This window comes from Armigeres subalbatus, chromosome 2, assembly GCF_024139115.2.
Source record: "Armigeres subalbatus isolate Guangzhou_Male chromosome 2, GZ_Asu_2, whole genome shotgun sequence".
NCBI classification, from domain to species: domain Eukaryota; kingdom Metazoa; phylum Arthropoda; class Insecta; order Diptera; family Culicidae; genus Armigeres; species Armigeres subalbatus.
The window spans coordinates 286,373,184-286,395,875 of NC_085140.1; the positions used below are offsets into that span (position 1 = coordinate 286,373,184).

General features: G+C 40.6%; 2 protein-coding genes and 2 long non-coding RNA genes across 4 annotated transcripts; 3 read left to right on the forward strand and 1 right to left on the reverse strand.

Annotated features, from left to right (window-relative positions):
• The first annotated feature begins 4,654 nt into the window (after positions 1–4,654).
• LOC134212350 (uncharacterized) lies at positions 4,655–15,373 on the forward strand. The gene is made up of 3 exons (XR_009979251.1): positions 4,655–4,993; positions 5,056–5,110; positions 15,066–15,373. It is a non-coding gene; the product is annotated as an uncharacterized LOC134212350 (long non-coding RNA).
• A 577-nt stretch (positions 15,374–15,950) lies between these two features.
• On the forward strand, positions 15,951–16,915 carry LOC134212349 (uncharacterized). The gene is made up of 3 exons (XR_009979250.1): positions 15,951–16,193; positions 16,310–16,441; positions 16,508–16,915. It is a non-coding gene; the product is annotated as an uncharacterized LOC134212349 (long non-coding RNA).
• A 2,105-nt stretch (positions 16,916–19,020) lies between these two features.
• Positions 19,021–20,335, forward strand: LOC134216489 (uncharacterized). Its single transcript, XM_062695362.1, has 4 exons — positions 19,021–19,221; positions 19,278–19,609; positions 19,975–20,056; positions 20,152–20,335. The coding sequence occupies exons 1-4, from the start codon at positions 19,158–19,160 to the stop codon at positions 20,244–20,246; spliced, it is 573 nt and encodes a 190-aa protein (XP_062551346.1). The 5' UTR covers positions 19,021–19,157; the 3' UTR covers positions 20,247–20,335.
• Positions 20,336–21,309: 974 nt separating this feature from the next.
• LOC134216491 (peptidyl-prolyl cis-trans isomerase-like 3) lies at positions 21,310–22,180 on the reverse strand. The gene is made up of 3 exons (XM_062695363.1): positions 22,024–22,180; positions 21,605–21,960; positions 21,310–21,534 (listed from the first exon to the last, which is right to left on the reverse strand). Exons 1-3 carry the CDS (start codon positions 22,024–22,026, stop codon positions 21,408–21,410), a joined length of 486 nt encoding a protein of 161 aa, XP_062551347.1. The 5' UTR covers positions 22,027–22,180; the 3' UTR covers positions 21,310–21,407.
• Positions 22,181–22,692: the final 512 nt, after the last annotated feature.

Here is a 22,692-nt window from a genome sequence, read left to right on the forward strand (position 1 = left end):
ATAAAAAGCGGTCTAACTTTATTCCGGATAGACAATATCTATATAAGATATATGTGTCGCTGTTCCCGTATAAAAAAGTACCATATAACTTATCGAACAAACAATATATTTACATTATATTCTATCGTGAACAATAATTTCAATGGTATACCTATTGTTTGAAAATTTATGGCTAAATTATGATTGCTGTTTTACAATGTGAATACAGTACTGTATACGGTTACAATAAGTTTTAATGTATTTCTAATGTATTGTATCAGGTTTATTTTGCATCAAATTTCGAAGTTTTTATTTTTATTTGGTTTTACTAAGGAAAACTGGATGTATGGTATCATTGTATTATCGATGAAGGTCATACCCACAGCACAGGATCGACAAGTATTGAGGGCAATCAATATCATTGTGCCAAAACATTACCACATTTAAGTTAGCATCACACTTTGGAAAATATTTCTTTTAGATAATTTTTGTCCCCATTTATAGGTATTTTAAATAAAGTATTTTGATTTTATTTTAATTTCGTTTTGGCTCTCATAATATTCGAATTATACATGAGTACATAATTCCCTTCTTCGAAACAATATCATCCGCTGCTTAGAAATTTGGTCATAAGAACAAGCAGTGTTGGTAAAATCACTCATAAATCTCAATCAACGAGCGCTCCCGTGCGAACGAAATCGTCTGCGATTTTAAAAGAATGCATCACGGTTGAATTTTTCATGCTAAAACGCATCATCTCACTCATTTGCAAAAAAATCATTTTGGTTTAAAAACGCATTTGAATTTAATTTGGGGCAATTTATTGCTTATACATAGAAGAGTGTCTAATATTTTATGCGACAAACGTCAATTCACTATTTTTAACGAAGGAGAACAAAAGAAAACCTACGATGATTCAAATGGATGATTCAACTCATCCATGAGTTTTTAGGTGCTGAGTTGGGTGCGTTTCAAATCACGCTTGATTTGAATCATCCATGAGTTTTGAGATTTTGAGTTTTTACCAACACTGAGAACAAGTCGAACTGCTTGTCATACTTTTTTAATTCGAGGTAAAGAATTCAATAGAATTCAAAAATCAAATTTAAATCAATTTAACTGTTTAACTCATCTTTAGCTAGCTGCATCATAAATTCTCGCGCAGGCGCAACGGTAAAGCTTTCTTCAAAATGTATTTGTTGTATGTAAAATGTAATTATTTTCATGTCAGAAATAGGGTTACTGTCAGAAATTAACAATCACTATCATTCTGTAGAAGTATTTCCGATGTACTATTTAAAGGAAAAACTTTGCTGCTGTCCTTAAGCATCGAACGGTCTACAACGGAACGGTGACGATAACTGCAGGATGTTAGATGTGACAGAAAAAATATGGGCTAATTTTCAAATTCTTCCATTGCCGTTGCCGTTCTATTACATTGCGCTCAGCGCATTATAGCCTATGTAGATTCCGCTATTTATGATAATAAATATCATGGTAAAGAATAACTTGAAACTAATCCCCGTGCATTCAATTTCTTTCTCCACTTTAATGCAATGTTTATTATAATAAAAAGCGTAATCTGAATAGCTATTACTGCTTACAATATTATTTCTAATATAGATAGCAAAAACTTACCTTTACAGTTAACTTTTAAGAATCGCCGAACCACCGTTTTCTTTTTTTGACCGCCGGGGTAAATAATGGCGGAACGAATGTTCTACAAGGATTTAAACACACCAAAGACTAATATAAAAATAAATATAATTTTATGGTCTCATCATTTATACTAAAGTGATTGGACCAGTTGATTGAGTAACTCGTTGACTTGGATGGTAATAAAGTAGAACACGAACTGTTTTTGGCAACTCATTTGAATTCAACCGAGTTGTTCAACTAACTTGCCCAATTTAAACTCTATGTTACGTACCTCGAAAATATCATTGCTCAAAACTAAATTCCTTCGAATGATCCTAACTGGCCCAGCGAGCTAAGGCGCCAGAGAAAGACTCAGAAAAGTACTGTTCGAACTATCGGTTCGAATCGCGAAAATTAAAAACAAAAGCAAAAAAACGGAACATAAACATGTCAAATTGTTATTTTTGGCGAAACCTACTTTTTTGTTCTACTTTACCGACTTCGAATTGTACACTGGGAAAAAAATTCCTTCATCCTGAAATGTTTCACACAATACAAAAACATCATAATCTATTGTTTTGCGAATTCAAATGTATGGAAAAATGCTAAATTTTGAATTGTTACGATGCTTAACCACCCGTATATTCTATTACGAAAACTACAATTACAGTTCATTGAATGGTTGATAACAATACAATGAATTGTGATTATATGGTTGTGTCAACATTACAAATTATTGTGAATTTATTGTTTACAATAGTAATGTCACATTACGTTAAATAGTTTTTGTATCATATTTTTTATTCGGGTTATACACCCTAATATAATCGATATAGAACCACACATAAATTATATAATTGCTAATTCGAGACCACGCATAATTTTTATTTGGATATATATTTTATTAGTAGCGTGGAGAATGGTTATGTGTGCGCTGATATACATCATAAGTTAAATCTATGGATTTTTGCCAATAAATATGTGTGGATTTTTGGTAGTGTATGATTACCAAAAATAACGACCCGATCATATGGGGCACTGCACGGACTACTTTGTCTCTTTTTCGCTGCAAAGAAATTAGAAAACAACAAGGCCAGTAAACGTCAAAATTTATGAGGAACGAAAGAGAAAGAGATGTTTCCGTGCAGTGCCCTATACAATGATCTACAGATTATACATGTTGTAGTGAGGATTATCTGATATAATTTAATTTTACACGTACAGTAGACGTTCGATAACTGCAAGTCATTTAACTGCAATGCTTTTTAACTGCAATTCGATAGTTGCAACAAAGATGAATACACAGCTAGGTGTTGCAGTTTGCCCAATTTATGGACGAGAAGAAGGCGGGGGTGAAAAATTCATTTTCGGTGCAAAACATAAACAAACCGGCTGGCTGTCCCATACTAAAATCCAAGATGGCTGAATCGTGAATTTGGCAGATTGGAACACCTAGTGGTGTATTCATCTTGGTTGCAACAGTTTTGCAGTTATCGGACCGCTATACTTCAAACTGATGTCAGACTTAATGACAGCTGCATTGCGCTGCACATTTAGATGCACTTTTATTGCATCTGACGTCGATTGACAACCGTTTGACGTCTAGAATGCGTTGCAGTTATCGAACGGCATTCGATAACTGAAAAGTAAACATTTTGCAGTTATCGAACGGCTACTGTATCTTATCGTAAATGATGTAGATAGTCAGCACCAACTCAAAAATTAGGCTTTTTCCTTTTCAGTGCATTTTTTTAGCAACAACGGCCATTTTAGTTTTTGTCAAGTTTTTTGTCTTGAAGTCCACGGCAATGTGCAAGGCGATGTGGATTTATTTAAATAGGAAATTTGCATGCCAAAAACTGCAAAAATCGAATTATAATACATGAATTGCCGATTTCACCAATTTGAAGAGTTATGTGTAGATTGTGATTTGCCCGCTTCTTTTTCTCACACTCACTCTCACGACTTAAAAAGTACACACTTAACTCATTTCACCGTATTCGGTAAATTTTACCGAAATCTCAACAGCTGAACTGTTCGGTAATTTATTTTACAGATTTTTTGTAATTTTTTCCATTGCTCAACTGTCAAAATCACCGAAAATCGGTAAAATTATTTACCGAAAAGTTCTGCTGTTGAGATTTCGGTAAAATTTTACCGAATTCGGCGATTTATTTTAAGTGTGTAGAGAGGTTACGGAATTTTGTTCAATATTACCAAGAGGAATTTTGACAACTGATCTGCATGCACAGCAAAAAGAATTGTAATTTGCTTGGACGTAATACATGCTGACGTAATTTTATTGCTATGTAAACGCAAAAGTCTGATGCAAAATTACATCATTTTTATGTTGTATCACATCGGCCACAAATTACACAGGAACGAAATATCTTTTCATCATTACGTTGTGCTTGTTTAATTTTCACATCATATATTACGTAAATTTTACATAGAATCTAATGCAACCAAATGATTCTAATTTATTTGTGTAAAATTACACAGATTGTATGTTTTATTGCATTCGATAATAATGCATTTTTCAATCCCGCAACACTGCCGAGCGTTTGACGTCGCCGAACTCCAGATCACTACGCCGCCATATTTAATTCGCAAGTAAAAATTAGCTCTGGCATTATTGGCATTAATTATTGACTTTCATCTGAAGTTTAGCATAATAATAAAACAAAATTAAAACTAATTATAGCGTGTCATTAATATTCATCTTTATTGCAGAATAATAATGGACCAAATCGCTTCGCTAAAGGTAAGTTTAATGTACTTTTTGTTGGATGAAGTATTTTATTCACAAGGCCATTACGATTATTTTCCTTTGGTTCATTATTAATTCCCGAAAGATATCTTATAATTATGTCTAGAATTATGTTCAATCGTATTATTCAAATGCCTGTATTCTTTTTCAGTTTTGTGTCGAGCGATATTCGACATCTTCATCGGAGGCAGATCGTGCAATCAGGTGCAATCGAAGCAAAGTCTGATCGAAAACCTATCAAATCATCAATGATAAAATTTTTCCGGAACGCAATCCTGAGTTCTATACGACAACATGCGTAGTAAGCGCCATTTGTTACTCAGCTGTGTGGAGGAAGGAGAAAGCTTGCACGATATATGAACTACTAATTCCTATCCGGAAAACGACGTTTTTGCGGGTACAATTTAAAACGTCTAGCCCTATGACTACAACGGAAACCGGATCTACGGAGGAAGAGCATCGCTTTCTCAACATGATCATGGACATTTGCGAGGTAAAGGAATCGGATCTATTTTTAAGGATCAACAACCACTAACTTTCCCGCATAGTTGGATGTCCTCCGCAAAGCTTCAACGTTCTTCACATAATCGCTGTGCCAATTTACAGGTGAGCCAAAACAAAACCAAAATAACGTATAGGAATTAATTTTCGTTTTATTTGCATTTCAGAAGAAGCTCTTTGATAATGCTGGTACTCAATCGGCAAGCACTTCTTTATTGTAAGGTGAGTGATTTGAAAACAAAAATAGTCGACAAAATAATTGTAGCGGTTAGGCATTTCCTCATAATCCCTACTAAAACCTAAACCAAAGAAAATCCTTTTGGCATCTGAACGGAATATTGTTGGGATTCCGAACGGAACTTGTTAAGTGTTGAAACAGATTCGTTAAGGGATTCTGAATAGATTGAAATGGAATGTCTTCAATTGTCATAAGACGAGTTAGTACCATCCCATTTAGGGCCGATGCCCACGTAGCGTTTTTTAAGCTGCGTGCACGCCGCGTTCACGCAAGGTACCCAGCATCAAATGTACTCATGCACACGTCTACGTATGCATTACTCCATTTGATGCTGGGTACTTTGCTTGAACGCGGCGTGCACTCAATAGACGTGTGTATTACTCCATTTGAAGTTTGCATGATTGGTTATGATTCGAAGAAGGTGTTTCCTCTCTGTTATCGTTGTTCAATATCTATTGAGAGCGATTTCTGCAAACCACAAATAAAGTAGGGCTCTTTTGCTGGTTGGAACCATATTTTGGCATCAGAATAAAATTAGTTAATGCCAATTTATTATTCAGAATCGGTCCGATCGATAGTTTTAACTAGAGTCAGACCACAAATTAATTTGAATCAAGCTTTTAGACCGGTCTTGCATAATTATTTTATTCCAAAAGCCTTCTGATACGTCAAGAATGAAAAACCAATCAAAAAGACGGATTCTGGTGTCGCTGGGGCGCCCCCGGGGAACCTGTAGAACCTTTTTAGTTTCAGCGCCACAACTAGTCATTCGATGGTTTTTTTTTTTTCATGATTTTCTATCACAAAGTAAAGTATGAATATAAAATGGAGCATTTACGATTTTGACCGCTTCCGGAACCTACAGATTGCCTCCGGGGAACCTGTAGAAGGGGACATTTCAGTTTTAGCACCAAATCAAATTCATGGTTTCATGTTTTTTTTTTCTATCAGGAAGCGAAGAATGATTATAAAATGGACCATTAAATAACGATACTGACCATTTCTGGGACCAACCGATTGCCCCAGAGGAATCTGTACACTGAGCTTAATTACCATCTAAATTTTATGTGCAACGCACATATATTTTTGCAATCAAGCTTTGCAAATAAGTTTTATGAATCATGCACATAAATCTTGAGAATTTTGTGGCTCTTTAATTTTATGTGCAACGCACATATAAAATAAATGCACTTTTAATATAATTTATTTGGCTATTCCAATATACTCTAAATGCAACTGCAAATGTTATTCATGTGGTTTGCGATATAAACCAAACGCATTCTGTTTAGTTTCTTTTTGGTTATAAAAAAGAATAAACAAAAACACAAGGCATTTGAATGACTTTTTTTTATTTTATGCTAAAATAATGTCGATGATGGTTACAATCAAAGCTTCCCAGTAGAAACACAATTGCCGTTGTGGTCAATGCAAAGCATCTGTTGCAGGATCATTGTTTGAGTGCGGATATGGGTAATGCTGTCATGGCTGAGAGGGAATCGGCCCTGAAGGAAAGGGTATTGGGTAGAGTAATTGGGTGGCGGCTGCGTTGGAGGTGACCCTCGATGTAAAACATAGATGGGAACGGTGCCGTAACCTTCAACGTGGATGATCCGTGGTTTTGTGTTTTGATTTCGAATTTGTTACTTTTTGACTTGGTTGAAGAACCGATGTTTTCGGTGGGGGATTATATATATCCGGCGATCTTTTTTCCAATACCGATGAAATGTTGATGCGTTTAATCAGTAGCGATGATTTTCTCAGAGGCCGTGAAAGACTGGTAGTGATTCGGATTTTTCCTAGAAAAGATTCAGCACCTGGTGACAAATTTCCTCCAGAATTTCTATTGACACTTCCTGAACAAACACATTCCATCACCTCATCGGCCAGAAAAATCAACCGGCCACATACTGGGGGAAGGTCTCGAAGGGGGGAAGGTCTCCAGCTTGAAGGCGTATACCTGAAGTCCTTTCTCTCGAAGTATTGAAAATGGCAGCTAAGGAAGCGGAAAGCGAGAAGCGGAACTGGCTGCTGTTAAAATTGTCAAATTGTCAATCCATGGTACACACAAGTCCAAGGCAAGCATTTTAACTAAACTGGAAATAAAAACTTATTACTAGATATTCTATGCGTAAAACAGAATTAGCTTACACTTTGCCGCCATCAGAGAAAAAACGAGCGACCAAATGATCGAGTGACCAATATTCCACCACAAAAATGTTTATTAGATCGCTATTGAGTTTTATGTGCAGGTGTTGATAATTATCAACTATCAACCCTTGCACATAAAATTCACTAGCAGGTCTAATCGTATGTAAATGGATTAAAGTTGAAATTCATATATTTGCATATTAAATATCGTTGTTGATAAATAAATTTCAAATGCTGCACATGAATTCGTGATTACGCTAGTCGATTCCTGTTTATATGATCCTCGCACATACATTTTAATGGAGATTTGATCTCAGTGTAGAAGGGGACAATTCAGTTTAAGCGCCAGAACCAGTCATTTGACGGCTTGTTTTTCATGATTTTCTATCAGACAGCGAGGTATGAATATAAAATGGACCATTGACGACATTGAACACTTCCGGGACCTACGGATTGCCCCCGGGAACCTGTAGAAGGGGACATCATTTCTGTTTTATCACCAAAGCTAGTCATTCGACGGCTCGTTCTTCATAATTTTCTATCAAGAAAGGAGGTATTTATACGAAATTGACCATTGACGGCTCTGAACGCTTCTGGGATCTACGGATTGCCCCCAGGGAACCTTTAGAAGGTGACAATGCAGTTTTAGCTCCAGAACCAGTCATTTGACGTCTCGTTTTTCATGATTTTCTATTAGACTGGGAAGTATGAATATAAAATGGACCATTGATGATTTTGACCGCTTTCGGACAGATTTCCTCCGGGGAACCTGTAGAAGGGGACATTTCCGTTTTTGCACCAAATCTAGTCATTCGACTGCTCTTTTTTCATGGTTTCATGGTTTTTTTTCTATCATGAAGCGAGGTATGAATATGAAATAGACCATTAACGATTCTGACCGCTTCTGGGACCAACCGATTGCCCCAAAGGAACCTGTAAAAGGGGACAATTCAGTTGAAGCGCCAGAACCAGTCATTTGACGGCTCGTTTTTCATGATTTTCTATCAGTCAGCGAAGAATGAATATAATATGGAACATTTAACGACATTGACCACTTCCGGGACCTACGGATTGCCACCGGAAAGCTGTAGAAGGGGACATTTCAGTATTAGCACCAAAGCTAGTCATTCGACTGCTCTTTTGTTATGGTTTTCGATCAGGAAGCGAGGTATGAATATAAAATGGACCACTGACGATTTTGACCGCTTCTGGGATCAACCGATTGCCCCAGGGGAACCTGTAGAAGGAGACAATTCAATTTTAGCACCAGAACCAGTGATTCGACGGCTCGCTTTTGCTTCCGGGATCTACGGATTGCCCCCGAGGCACCTGTTTTAGTTTTAGTTTTAGTTTTAGCGCGTAAACAAGTTATTCGACGGCTTTTTTTCAGGGAGGTATGAATATAAAATGAACCATTAGCGATTCTGACCACTTCCGAAACCTATGGATTGCACCAGGTGAACCTGTAGAAGGGGATGACTTCGACTGCTTCTTGAAACTTTACGATTGCCGAGAATCCAACAGCCGATCTCAGCAATAATTTCGACGAATCTCGGTAAATGTTTTATCGAGATTTCGGTAAACGTTACCAAGATCTCGGTAAAAAGTCAACTTTGCCGAATTTCGGTAAAATTACGTCGAAATTTCGGTAAAAGAATTACCGAATTTCGGTAAAAAAAAATACTGAGATCTCGGCTGTTGGAATCTCGGCGAAAATTTTGCTGAGGTCGGCAAAATAATTTAATTGTGTACACAATCCATAACTACCGAATCTATACCAAACTTCTCCGTTGGGCAAGTTTATATTTTTCCTGTGGACAACCATGAAACAGGGTCGTCTTATGACTTGTTTTTGCATAAAATCTGATACAGTTGCGATTCGCTGGTTGGGCCACAACCTCGACCCAACTAACGAATTCGGTTTTTTAGTTGGGCCAACTGACAGCCATTTGAACACGTGTATTTCGACTTGAACATCACAAATGATGTCCAGTGACGCCCCATCCCGATTTCCGTGTTTACATTGATTTTTGACGTACGGTTGCTTTTTAGTTGGGCCATGACCCAACAAGCGGAGGCCCAACTAAAAAGTGGCCCAAGTATTAAAATCCCAACCAGCGAATCACGACTGTATATCCCCTTCTACTGTTTTCCAGGGGAACTCGAAGGTCATTTACATAGCCTGAGTCATCATTTTGCGTGCCCCTTTAAAGTAATTCGAAAGTCATGAACTGGTAAGAATCGTCAATGACCAATTTTATAATAAGGGCTGTCCATAAAACACGTAAACTCTTGTAGGGGGGAGAGGTTTCAAAATAATCCACGTTAGTCTATACGAAGGGGGACGAGGGGGGGGGGTATACCAAAAGTCAACGTAGACTATTCTATTGTATTTAATTATTTTGTGGTAAACGATTAATATAGCACCTTTGTGCGACTTGTTTGATTTTTTTTAAGGATTTTTCCCTTTTTTTTGCAAGATTTTCCCTGAAGTAATATTCTGAACTACGGCTTAAACTATCATGGATTTCACCAGGAAATTCTTTTGTGTTGGGCAGAAAATTCTCCAAAGTATTCTATAAAAACCATTGAAATTTTTTCAATATTTCCGCTTGGACCGGTGGAATAAGCGTTTTGTAGATAGGAGTCAGTTTGATACGAACTCTATTCGAACGGAGCGTTTTGCGGAGTCCAAAGTATGAACGATTTCCTGCCATGATTTCATTTATTTAGTTTACATCTAGACAGATAACACTGAATCAACAATTTGACGCCACAATGCACGGTTCTAGGCCGCATCTCTCCATCCTCGAATGCGCCCCACGCTCGCCAAGTCGTTTTGCACCTGATTTGCCCACCTTGCTCGCTGTGCTCCACGCCGTCTCGTACCTGTCGGATCGGAAGCGAACACCATCTTTGAAGGGATGCTGTCCGGCATTATTGCGACATGTCATGTCCATTGTACCTTTCCGGCTTTAGCTACCTTCTGGATACTGGGTTCACCGTAGAGCTGGGCGAGCTCATGGTTCATTCTTCGCCGCCACACACCGTCTTCTTGCACGCCGCCAAAGATGGTCCTAAGCACCCGTCTCTCGAATACTCCGAGTACTTGCAAGTCTTCCAAGTTTCATGTCCGTAGAGTACTACCGGTCTTATCAGTTGCTTGAGCTCAGCTCCGATACCATCCTTACCAGCTGCTATATTGGTCTTTAGCTGTTAGATCGCATCCTTAACTTCCCTCAAGATGGTGGCTGGTTGGTTCCATCGTCCGCTGAACTGACGTATTCATTTCCTCCGCTGCCTTGACTTTCACTGCATGTTTTCTCGGCACCATTTAAATGTTCTTTTAGTGCTCTTCCACCTTTTGATCCTCACACGTTCCGTCCGTCAAAATGCTCCCATCCTTATCCCTGTACGCGGCACGAAGCCTTTGCGGGATGCGTGGAGTTTTTGATAGAAATTGCGTGTTTCTTGAGAATGGCACAGCAGTTCCATCTCCTCGCACTCCGCTTCTTCCAGGCGGCGTTTCTTCTGAAAAGGTGGGCCTGATGTCTCTGCTTCCGTCTATAATATTCCACTTTCTGCCGGGTTCCTTGCTGCAGCGCGACCGCCCGCGCTGCGTCATTTTGTTCCAGAATTTGTCTGCACTCTTCGTCGAACCAATCGTTCCGTCGACTTCGTCCCACATACCTGACGTTGTTCTCCGCTGCGTCGTTAATGGCTGCTTTAACTGTATTCCATCAGTCCTCAAGAGGGGCCCCATCGAGCTCACCCTCTTCCGGCAACGGATAGTTTTGGGCGCAGTTGAACCGTTTAACCATCCCGGATAGTGGTCAGAGTCGATGTTAGCGCCACGATATGTCCTGACGTCGATAATGTCGGAGAATTGCCGTCCATCAATCAGAACGTGATCGATTTGTGATTCTGTCTGCAGTGGTGATCTCCAGGTACCGATACGCGAGGCTGTGTTGGAAGTAGGTGCTGCGAATGGCCATATTCTTGGAGGCGGCGAAATCAATTAGTCGTAGGCCGTTTTCGTTCGTCAGCCGGTGAGCGCTGAACTTCCCAATAGTTGGTCTAAACTCCTCCTCTTGGCCAACCTGAGCGTTTAAATCTCCTATGATGATTTTGACGTCGTGGCTTGGGCAGCTGTCGTACTCACGTTCCAGCTGCCCGTAGAATGCGTCCTTATCATCATCAGTGCTTCAGGAGTGTCGGCTATGGACGTTGATTATGCTGAAGTTGAAGAACCGGCCTTTGATCCTCAACCTGCACATAATATAACCCATTTGTGCATACCGTAGTTGAAATACATGCGATGCGTTTTTAGTTTTTGCCTTTCTCTCTCCCTCCTAAACCCTGGAAGATTCCTTCGAATCCTGGAGAGGATTCCTTCGGAATCCCGAGAGGATTCCCTTCGGATTCCCGAGAGGATTCCCTTCGGAATCCCGAGAGGATTCCCTTCGGAATCCCTGAGAGGATTCCCGTTGAAAACTTGAAGGATTCCCTTCGGAATCCCGAGAGGATTCCCTTCGGAATCCCGAGAGGATTCCCTTCGGAATCCCGAGAGGATTCCCTTCGTCTTTTCCAGATACATTCCAGCAGCAGAGCCGTGACGATCTCTCCCCATGGCCACTGCGTATTAGACCAAGTCAATTCTTCAATTAGTGGTAGTAGTGTAGGCGACAACCCCTTCGCAAGAGGTGGGTTGTTCAGGTATCCGCCTAGGAGGCCAGAGGCAATAGTCGGTAGCTCAGTGCGCAGCGCCAGCGTGGGTCGCTTAACCTTCATCTCGGCTGAAAAAACGCCGGTAGGGGTTATTGACGGCCCATGGCTTGTGGAGGCGATGAACCGCAAACGCTATGGGCTTTCGGCCTTCGAGGTGGCGACGGAACAGCTGGACGCCATCATCGACTTTGCGTCATCGAAGCATAATATCAGTAACGACCTCAAGAGGAGCTTGCAGAAACTTCGAAAGTCGATGCTGGACGCCAAGCTGGAGAGGGCGGTCACGACGGCCAAGTGTAAACCCGTGAAATCCGTGGAGTCGAGGTCTACCCAGACTGAGACCCAAGGATTCGCGGACTCGGGCAAGGTTGAATCGACCGAAGGCGTGCAAGCGAAGACGGTGGTACCAAAGTCTACCCAGACTGAGGCTCAAGTATTTGCGGGTACGTCGGGGGTGACTACTCCAACGGAGCAGACACAAAAACGGGGGAGACAGTCTCCAGGGGATGAGCTCCCTGGGGGTCGCTCCAAAACGCGAAGGGTTACTATCCCGAACAAGGGTAGTGGGACTGGGAAGCTGAACCCCGGTCAGGTACCTCCAAAACCGGGGGAGGAAGGACCTGGAAAGGAAGTCTAGAGGTAGGCGCCAATCGCTCCAGGGGCGATGCCCTAGTCATCACGGCGGACGAGGCTAAGTACTCGAACGTCTTGAAGGCGATGAGGAGTGACGTCAAGCTCGGTGAACTCGGCGCCGACGTACGTCGAATAAGACGTACCCGGATGGGCGAGATGATCCTCGAGCTGAAGCGGGGCGTCTCGCAAAAGGGCGCCGCCTACAAGAAGTCGCTCCCTAGGCGAGACGGTCAAGGTGAGGGCACTCACGACGGAGGTGAATCTAAGGGTTAAAGACCTGGACGAGATCACCAAAGTCGAAGAGCTCGTCACGGCACTGCGGCGACAGTGTGAAGTGGAGACGCCCACCGCAGCCGTTCGGCTACGGAAAGGTCCGGCAGGGACGCAGGTAGCATTGGTTCGGCTATCTGCAGCGGACGCCTCCAAGGTAGTCAAGTTAGGGAGCGTCAAGGTGGGATGGTCGGTATGCCCTGTGGGCATATACGAGCAACCTGAAGTTTACTTCAAGTGCCTAGAACCGGGGCACAAGCAATGGGACTGCAAAGGCCCTGACAGAAGCAATCTCTGCCGACGCTGCGGATTGAGGGACATAAGGCACAATGCTGCACGAACCCTCCCAATTGTTTGATTTGTTCCAGCAAAGCTGTGAACAGCAAGCACCCATGGGGAGTTCGATGTGCCCGGCGATAAAGCGTGCTGCAAAATCACAGTGCAGGTAACGCAGCTGGATTGCTCGGCCTCGCCCGAGTGTTTGGTGAGCGCAGGTTTAGAGGAGACGGCGGAACACGTGTTGTTCGTGTGCTCACGTTTTCGTGCAATGCGTGACCACATGCTTGCCACATGTGGTCTGGACACAACCCCGAACAGCCTAGTTCGGAGGATGTGTAAAGATGAAGTTGGCTGGAACGCCGTTTTATCGGCTATCGTCCAAATCGTCTCGGAGCTACACAGAAGGTGGCGCGTGGACTCAATGATGGCTAGTTCAGGTGCAAATAAGAGGTGGTCCAAGGGATCGGAGTCGGCTTCATGGGTCATACCGGTGGTCATGCTCTGTGGTCGAACTCGATCCTTATATCGAACAAGTGGCCGCGCGAAGAACAACATGGTATCGTCGCTTTCGCGGCGTTGGTCAACCAGGCGGGTTTCGAGCCCGAGGACGGAAAGGGTCCTCGTCAAGGCGGGGCAGGCGTAGGCACCGCGTCGGCAAGTCCCTCTGTGTGCTGGCGAATAGGCCCTATTGCAGAAAGGTCAATTTGGGGTGCATGCGGCATCATCATTCTTGATACCAGTCGTGCAGAGGGAAGCGGTCGAAGTCGACCCTTCCCACCTTCCGAGGACAAGGTAAGGCCACCTGGAAAGCCGGCAACGCGCTGGCACGATACCATGGTGTTCTTCTAAAAAAGCGAGTTACGATGTTCGATGCTGCGAGGACACGCAGCTAACCTCGAGGGTGCGTTGTGCACTGGCCCCCCTTTGAAGCATTACTTTCTGGTTGTACCGAAGGGACTATGGACTTGGCGGCAATGGAAACGGTTTAGCGGGTCGGGGATGTAGTCCTGCCTCCCTCGTTTGCTGCTGGAGGTGATCCCTAACGCCGCACTTCCTGGACAACCCAGGATGTCTGTTGAGCAGTTCCCCCTCCATTGTTTAGGAAGAAAAAAAGAAAAAGAAATAAGATACATTCCAGATGAATCCCTTTTAGAATCTCAAAAGGATGCCTTTCGGAGTCCCGTATAGACTTTCTTCAGAATCTTAAAAGAATTACTTTTGGAACCCCCAAAATCGAAAAGATTTCCCTTCGGAGTCCGAGAAAGATTCCAGTCAGAATCCCAAAAAAAATCCATTCGGAATCCCTAAAGGATTCCCTTCGGAATCTTAAAACGATTTACTTCGAAAGGATGCCCATCGGGATCTCGAACGATTTCCGTCGGTGTCTTTCGCTGCCGAATCTAAGATAAATTCACTTCGGAATTTCAAAAATATTCCTTTCGCTTTTCCAGAAAAAAGCCTGGAGGAATCCCAAATGAATTCCCTTCGAAGTCCCATCAAAACCTTCATCAAAACCTCAAAAGGATCCCTCCTGAATCCCAGACGAATTCGTTTCTTTATCCCAGAAGGGATCCTTTCAGAATCTCAGAAGGATTAGTTTCGGAAACTCTGAAGGATTCGCGTCAAAAACCCAGAAGGAATTCCTTTCAAAAACCCAGAAGGAATCGCAGAAGGATTCGCTTCGGAATCACAAAAGGGTTCGCTTCCCAGAATCCCAGAAAGTTATAATTCGTAATTTGCGGAGGTTCTTATCGTGAACTTCTTCCCTTTATGATGAATCATCAGTGATGGTCTTATCGGGTCTTATGTTCTTTCGTAGAATAACATGTTAAATGAATCATTCCAGAAATAATACTTATCATTGCAAATATCTGTTCTCAGTCTATGACGTCGTCTAGAAACACCGAGTTCCGTGCCGCTCGTTGATGTTCTTTCCCCGGTGGTGATTCATCTGAAACCAGTCGGGTAGTTTCGATTACGTAGCCGCACCTTTCGCCATGCCATTTCACAAGATCGGAAGGTTATATTCAAGACGACATGCTGCACCCGGCTGCTATTTCCCTCACCAATTACACGGATGGCTCGATCAGGACAACGAATCTTCACTATATATAGGCCTCCAATAGGCGAACAATGCTATGTTGAATTTATGCCGCTTCAGCTGTATAAAAATAACCCAATTTGTGGGCATAAACATATCATGGGCATGAATCGTGAGCATAAACATAAACGAACATAATTCTCTGTAGAAATTGTACGCAAAATAAAATAAAAATGAGAACCATAAAATTGAACCATATGATGCAAATTCAATAAATAAAGAATAAAAAACCGAATATTCCTCCCTATGAAAATTTTATTATCAAAATAATTAAATCAGTATAATACATTTCGGACGGGTTTACATCACATTCATTTACATCGCTTCGATTACATCGTCTTATTATTACATCGAAAAAAATTACATCGCTTTTGTTTATTACACAGCAAGCTCTTGAGTACGTCGCGCAGTGTAATATTCAACATCAGACGGATTCACCGGGTTGCAGCGATTTCGATGTAATATTCAACAACATTTTTTGCTGTGTGGAGCAAATTGTCACTTTTACTTACATACTGTAAACCTGACAATACTCTTTAAAGAGTAAAAATCACCCCTTTTTTGGCAAGGTATGAACCTGTCAAAATAGTGGGTAATTTATTTTTTCATATAATGCGTATTTTATGCCCATTTAGAAGCTCCGAGTTTTTACTCATTAATGAGTGAAAAACAAGTTGAACAAAATTTAATGATTGTTGCTCCTGTCGTCGTCGACAGTCGGTGTTAAAAAACAAAGCAAAATAATGTTGCTCCCGGTACCGCGCATCAACTGACTTCGCGAACCAGCCTTTGTCGGGGACGATCCAATATAGCAATCCCATCATTCCAGCAACACCATCATCAAAACTTCTCCGAAATCTACAAGTTCCTTCGGAAGCTGGGAAAACGTTTGGCAGCTGATTGATACGGTACGATGAGGATATCCTTCAACAACACTGCTAAAGGAATGACAATCTGTTCTTTTCGTTGTTCCGGCAGTTTCTAACTACCTATTTCGGTAATTAATGTTTTGTTTTTGTTACAGAAACAGTGCGAAAAGGTGTGACACAGCTGATGATCAACACACCGAATTTCGCTCCCTGTGGCGGGGCGCATAAATGGTAATGAGAGCTCGATCGTGGCTTGGATCGATCGTAATTTATAAATAAAATCTTTGGTGAGTTGGTTATATTTTCCTCGAATGTTCAATAACAGCATATTCTCGTTCCAAATTAATATATAGGGAGCTCCGAACGACAAAAATGATTCGAGGAACATCCGATGAACGTACTGGATGGGTATCCCTGCGTCAAAAAGGATCGAGACTCTGTCGACTCCGGCAATCGACGATGTGAAATCGGCAAATCCTTCCTTTTGTGAGATTCAACGGATGGGGACCGTCTGTATTTCCTATAACGCCAACGTAGTCAGAGATGGTTGTCGCAAATTTGGAACGCGGACGATCATGGAATTAGTTTTTGTTGATGTTCTCTCGATGCGAAGTTCCCGCCGGAGGGAACCGATAAGAAAGATAAGCGAACAAAACAGGTTTAGTTTTTACTATAAAAGAAAATCGCTTGTGAATTATTTGTTTTGACATATTACAAAATAAAGAACAATATTCTATTTCTTCATTATTATTATGAATTATTCCTCCCAATAATTATTGTGTCTTTTGTTTGAATATCATACTAAAATTCGAATGCCTTTCTAAAAATAAAGAAGTGTAAAAAGTACCCATTACCGCCAAATATTTTTTCCATTAATGGGTAAAAAATACTCTTGAATTTGACGTAGAAGCCTTTTACTCATTAATGAGTAAACGCCGTTTACTCTTTTAATGAGTTGAACTATTTAACTTCATAATGGGTACTTTTTTACCCATTAAAGAGTACTTTGCTGGCACAGTGTACGGAATAATCGAGCAGAATATTTTTCCGAAAGTAAAGTGACAGCTCCCATTACTTTGCGTGGGAACCTTACAAATGCCAATTTTGTTTTTTGTTCTTTTCATGTGGATACTGTTGTAAGATTTTTGTTTCGATTCTTTACTTTTCCGATTCAGATAACATGTGATTGAGATAGAAAAAGAAATTTCTTTTGAACACGATACCAACCTTAACTCGAAGTAGCTTGACATGTCTCAAAGATGGTCCTTACAGGATGGGTGCACTCCCCCGTCATTATCTTGATTCCCGTCGGCACCAATTGTGGCCGATTTTCTCTTTTCCGGTAGCGAAGAATACTTTCCATCAGCTGAAATACCACACAAATTATATTTCATTAGAGCAAGATTACCAGGCCTATGCTAAGAGCTCATGTTTAGCGTAGCCAACACCAACACCAACGCCGAGCAACGTACGTCAAATCTAAAAAAGCTTAACATCATAAAACATCCAAATTCAGCTTTCTTCAATATGAAACCACATGAAACTTTAATCGGGAATATTCATTAAATATGACTAATGAGTTTAATTGATTCAAAACTTATCTACATGATCAATTTTGATTTTACTTACATGGAGAACAACAATTTGTCTTTTATTTCACCGTGAAACGCTTGAGCAGAATTTAAAAATAAATCCTGCTCTTTTATTGTTGTGGATATTTTTAATTATCAAGCTACAATCATTGGTGTTGTTGACGATTGTTGACATCTCATGCAACTGACAGCGGTCTATCTGCACACTGTGCCCGGGACATGGTGGCTATTTTTAGGCTAAGGGAGTTAGATAGGGATGTCTATAGCCTGAATATTACCGATGGTGGGTTTAAGCCGTTTGGCAGCGCAGTATCATTGCTTGACACTTTACCGGTCGCTACTAAACACGCTGCTATAACAGTAGCGCGACTGACAAGTGACCAAATTTGGTAGCGCAATAAGAGCGCTACTATTTGATGAACTGTCAACTGTCAAACGTCACCGGTACGGAATATAGCAACCAAATTGAGAGCCGAAAATAGTGACCGATACGGAAACGAGTGCCGAAACTAAAATGAAAGCGCTGCGCGGGTGATTAAAATGCTCGCGACCGATAATGATGCTCTTACATTATTAAAACATCAATAAATTCAAATTAAAATTCACTGAAATACGCGGAAATATTTCCAGCCTCCATATTCTTCTGTTCCAAAAATGTAATCAAGTTGTTTTTAACCCATTAATGGGTAAAAGCTTTGAACAGTAAAATGTGGAAAAAATACACATTATCAAAAAAAATAAAGTGGTACATAAGGCTTGCTGACGTTGATCGTCTTTCTCTTGCACGCGCACGGAGGGGATAGGATTTGTTTTCATCGGGAAACGCTTCCGAAGCTTCCTATTCCTTCCATGCGCTTGAAAGAGAAGGATGAGTAAACGTCAGCAACCTCTATATAGAGATGAGTGACGTTTAACGCTCGCACACTGATGTGCAATTCGGCATGTGTAAATACATGTTTGTTTTCCTTCTGCTCATAACCTCAAAATTGATCGAGTCATCACAATGGTTGCGAAGGAGTCAAAAAATATATGGAAATATACTCATTTTTACCCAAACTTTGCTGAGTAGCACCATCTAGGAGTGTTTGTTTTCCTTTTATCGCCACTCACACATTCGGACGTGAGAATCTCAATTATTTTTTGACAGATTCATATATTAGCAAAAACTGGGGGTTTTTTACTCTTTAATGAGTATTGTCGAGTTTACAGTGTATTTAAATAGCTGCTCGATTTTTTTCTGACATTTTTTAAGATTTTCTACGCATCGTAAACCCACCTTGCATTTCAACGCCAGTGGAATCTGTCGCATCAAAACAAAATAAAATCACTAAAATTTAATTCAGCCAGAAATATATATTTTAGTTTGTGGTGGAAATCAATTGGAAATCTAAAGATTTTTACTCATTAGTGTATGGCGCAAAACGTTAAAATGACTTCAGGACTGCAAAGTGCATATTTTGTGCAAGATGAAATTGGTAAGTAAGACCTCGATTCATCATTTTGCCCTCTTGACATCTGGACAACCCAATAGACGGTCTGAATTCGGACGATTCCGGGGCCGAACACCTCCACAAACCCGGTGCTCCACTGCGGGAGCAGGATCGCTTCCTGCCGATAGCGAACATCACTAAAATTATGAAAAAGGGAATTCCATCTAACGGAAAGATTGCCAAAGATGCCCGGGAATGCGTTCAGGAGTGTGTTTCGGAGTTCATTTCGTTTATCACCTCGGAAGCAAGCGAACGGTGTCACATGGAGAAACGGAAAACAATCAACGGAGAGGACATTCTGTGCGCGATGTACACCCTGGGGTTCGATAACTATGTGGAGCCTTTGAAGTTGTATCTCACGAAATATCGAGATGTAAGTTGATTTTGCTTTTGAACGCAATAATAGCCGAAAATGGGAAAATCCATAAAGTACGTCACGCAAAAATTGGCGATTTTCAACCGCCCCTCCCTCCGTCAAACTTGTATTAAAACCTTAACACTCTAAAACTTGTATGAGTCGTCACGCTGCCCAGAACCCTCCCGCCTCCTTTCGAGCGTGACGTACTTTGTGGATGGTCGCTAAGAACAAATTTAAAAATTGCTATCATGATGAATTTCATGTCGATTTTTTACAACTTTAGAGTGAATTGCATTCCTGTCGGTATAAATTTGTTCATTCATTGGCTAATTATAGGTTTAGATTGTTGATACAGTATTTTTTGGCAATTTTTGTTGTAGAGTATAAAAACTGAAAGATCTAGCCCTGAGCAAACGCCCGAACATCAACAGCAGTATGAAACTATCGACCAGGATTTTCGATGTGAGTTCTGTGAGCAGAATTAATATGTTTGATCGACACTTTTTGATCATTCCGGTCATTATCTATTTTAAACATTGGTTTTCATCCGTCCACAGCCATTCAACCGTCGAATTCAAATGCTTCTGTTTCGGGAAACGTTATATATCAAGGAGCAGATGGTGGCTATTACTTAAAAAGTAATAATTTTTAGGCTACAAAATAGAATTTAAGGTAAGTTGAATCTTTTCTAATTATGTATATCGATTGTCAGTGTACAGTTTGCTTTATAGTTCATAAAAATCAGATTCCAAACTTTTTTAATCCGAAATCCTTAAAAGATTTTGAATCGCTTATGTCGATCTTTTCACTCGATCAAATCGGTATAGGCCTAAGCGTTAGGGCGGCAAATAGAAAGTTGTAAAACATACAAATTGATTTTATTCTATTTTGGGTAGTTATAATACTATAATTTCATAGTAATAGAATCGTCCAATCGTTACAAGCAAATAACAAAAGTAGAAACCTGATACAAGAAGTGGTAAAAATGTTTTTCACGATATGCTAGATATCGTAAGTGTATACACCGCCGTGAATTGCATATCGCATCGCATATTGCTGGGTTTCCTATTCATATGGGACAAATATGCGATTCACGGCAGTAATAGTGATGATTAATTACAGATTCTTCACTTCTTTTTGAATCCAATTCTTGCTTTCACTGTTAAAATACCAAAATGTAACAACTACCTAGATGTGATGTACTTGACACCTTTTTCAGTTAAGTTTCGTTAACTTGCCATAAAATGATTTAATATTATTCAATTTGAATCCACTATTTTGTATATAATGTATCTATATCTGTATATGTATCTGAATCCACTAGATTCTGTAGGTATAGATATGTGGTTTGATATCAACAGCAGCGTTTTTAGTGTATCAAAGTTACTAGACTTGTGGAATACAGTAACCATTCGCTAACTGGGCTAGAACATCAGTCCAGTTAACGAGCGCCGCTTTTTAACTGGGCTGACCAGGGGATTTACGATGCATTGTTATGATCGGTGTTTTACTTGGAACGAGAATAATTTACCATTTTGACTCCCCTCGCAGCTTAGCCGTTTTGTTTTTTGACGGATAACCGCTTTTCAACTGGGCTTTGGCCCATGGTTGATGGTTGGTTTTTAAGGGATATTAACTCAGGCGGTCATTCATCCCTAACGGTTGGTACGGCTTTGGCCCAGTTAGCGAACTGTTGCTGTAATACCTACTCTATATCAGGGATTAATTGTAGATATTTTTATATTGAACTTTATCTTATAAGCTATAGAAAATGGCATAATGGAAGTTTCTCTTGAATAACTAAAAAAAAAATTTATCCTGCCAATGGGTTTGCATGAATTGTGACACTGTTTATTTTCTTCTCAACCACCGGTCGGTACGTTTTGGGATTCACCGTCAGCTTCTCCAGCTCATCTAATGCCTCAAAACCGTCAATAACCCTAGTATGAAGAAGAATAATTCATTAATAAATACGACAGAAACAGGGCAGGAACCATGTCCGATACTCACTTGCCAAATAGCGTGTACTTCAGATCTAACGCAGGTTGCGCCGCGTACGTAATAAAAAATTGGCTTGCATTGGTGTTGGGTCCATTGTTGGCCATCGACACCATACCACGTTCGTTATGCTTCAGGCTTTCCTTAAATTCGTCCTCGTATTTGCGACCCCATATCGATTGGCCACCCTTTCCTGTCCCGCTGGGGTCTCCAGTTTGAACGATGAACCCTTTGATGTTTCGATGGAATATACTTCCGTTGTAATAATCGCTCGCACAGAGGGCTAAGAAGTTTTCACAATTCTTTGGACAATCTTCACAGAACAGTTCCAGTTTGATGTCTCCAACGTCGGTGTGAAGCGTAACGGACTGACAACAAAACCAAATATTATTTTACATACTAATATTACTTATGTTTAAATATGCACATACCATTGTAAAATGTATTAGGAAAAGGTTTAAGAATTCAAAAAGGTTCTATTTTTGGCCCGATCCTTAGAAAGTTTATATTTGTGTTATCTGCCCGGCCCGGTGATGGAATCAGTCAACGAGAAGAGAATGTTTGTCAACTTTGAAGGTGTTCACGGACAGATAAATCAACCCAAACTTTGAGTTCAATATACGCACTATAGAGAATATCGCCGAAAAAATTTACCCAAATTTGGGTAGTTTTCCCTTTCTTTCCCATGATTGCTATCAAAACTAGAGCAAGATGCAAACACATCACCGAGGTTGCTCAGCCCAATAACCCAAATTTGAGTAAATTCAATATTCTCTATTTTGGGTTGATCAAGGTCCGCTTTGGATAAATTAAACTCAGCTTTGGGTAAATTATTTACATGGGATTAAAGGCGCCTAGGTATACCTAGTGCCAGAAAAGTCATTTTACTCAAATTTGGGTTATTGGCCCAAACCACGGTTTTGAGTGAAAACAACCCACTTTTGGGAAGTTCCGATTTTCAGTGTTCTTTGACTGTTTTTTTGTTGTTGCTTTTCTTTCACTGTCAGAACAGCCCTATTTTTTAATTCGAGCAGTTTAAACGACCCGGTGACAAGCGTGGTGTCATCATCAGGGATGCCAGATGATATTTTCAAATGTCT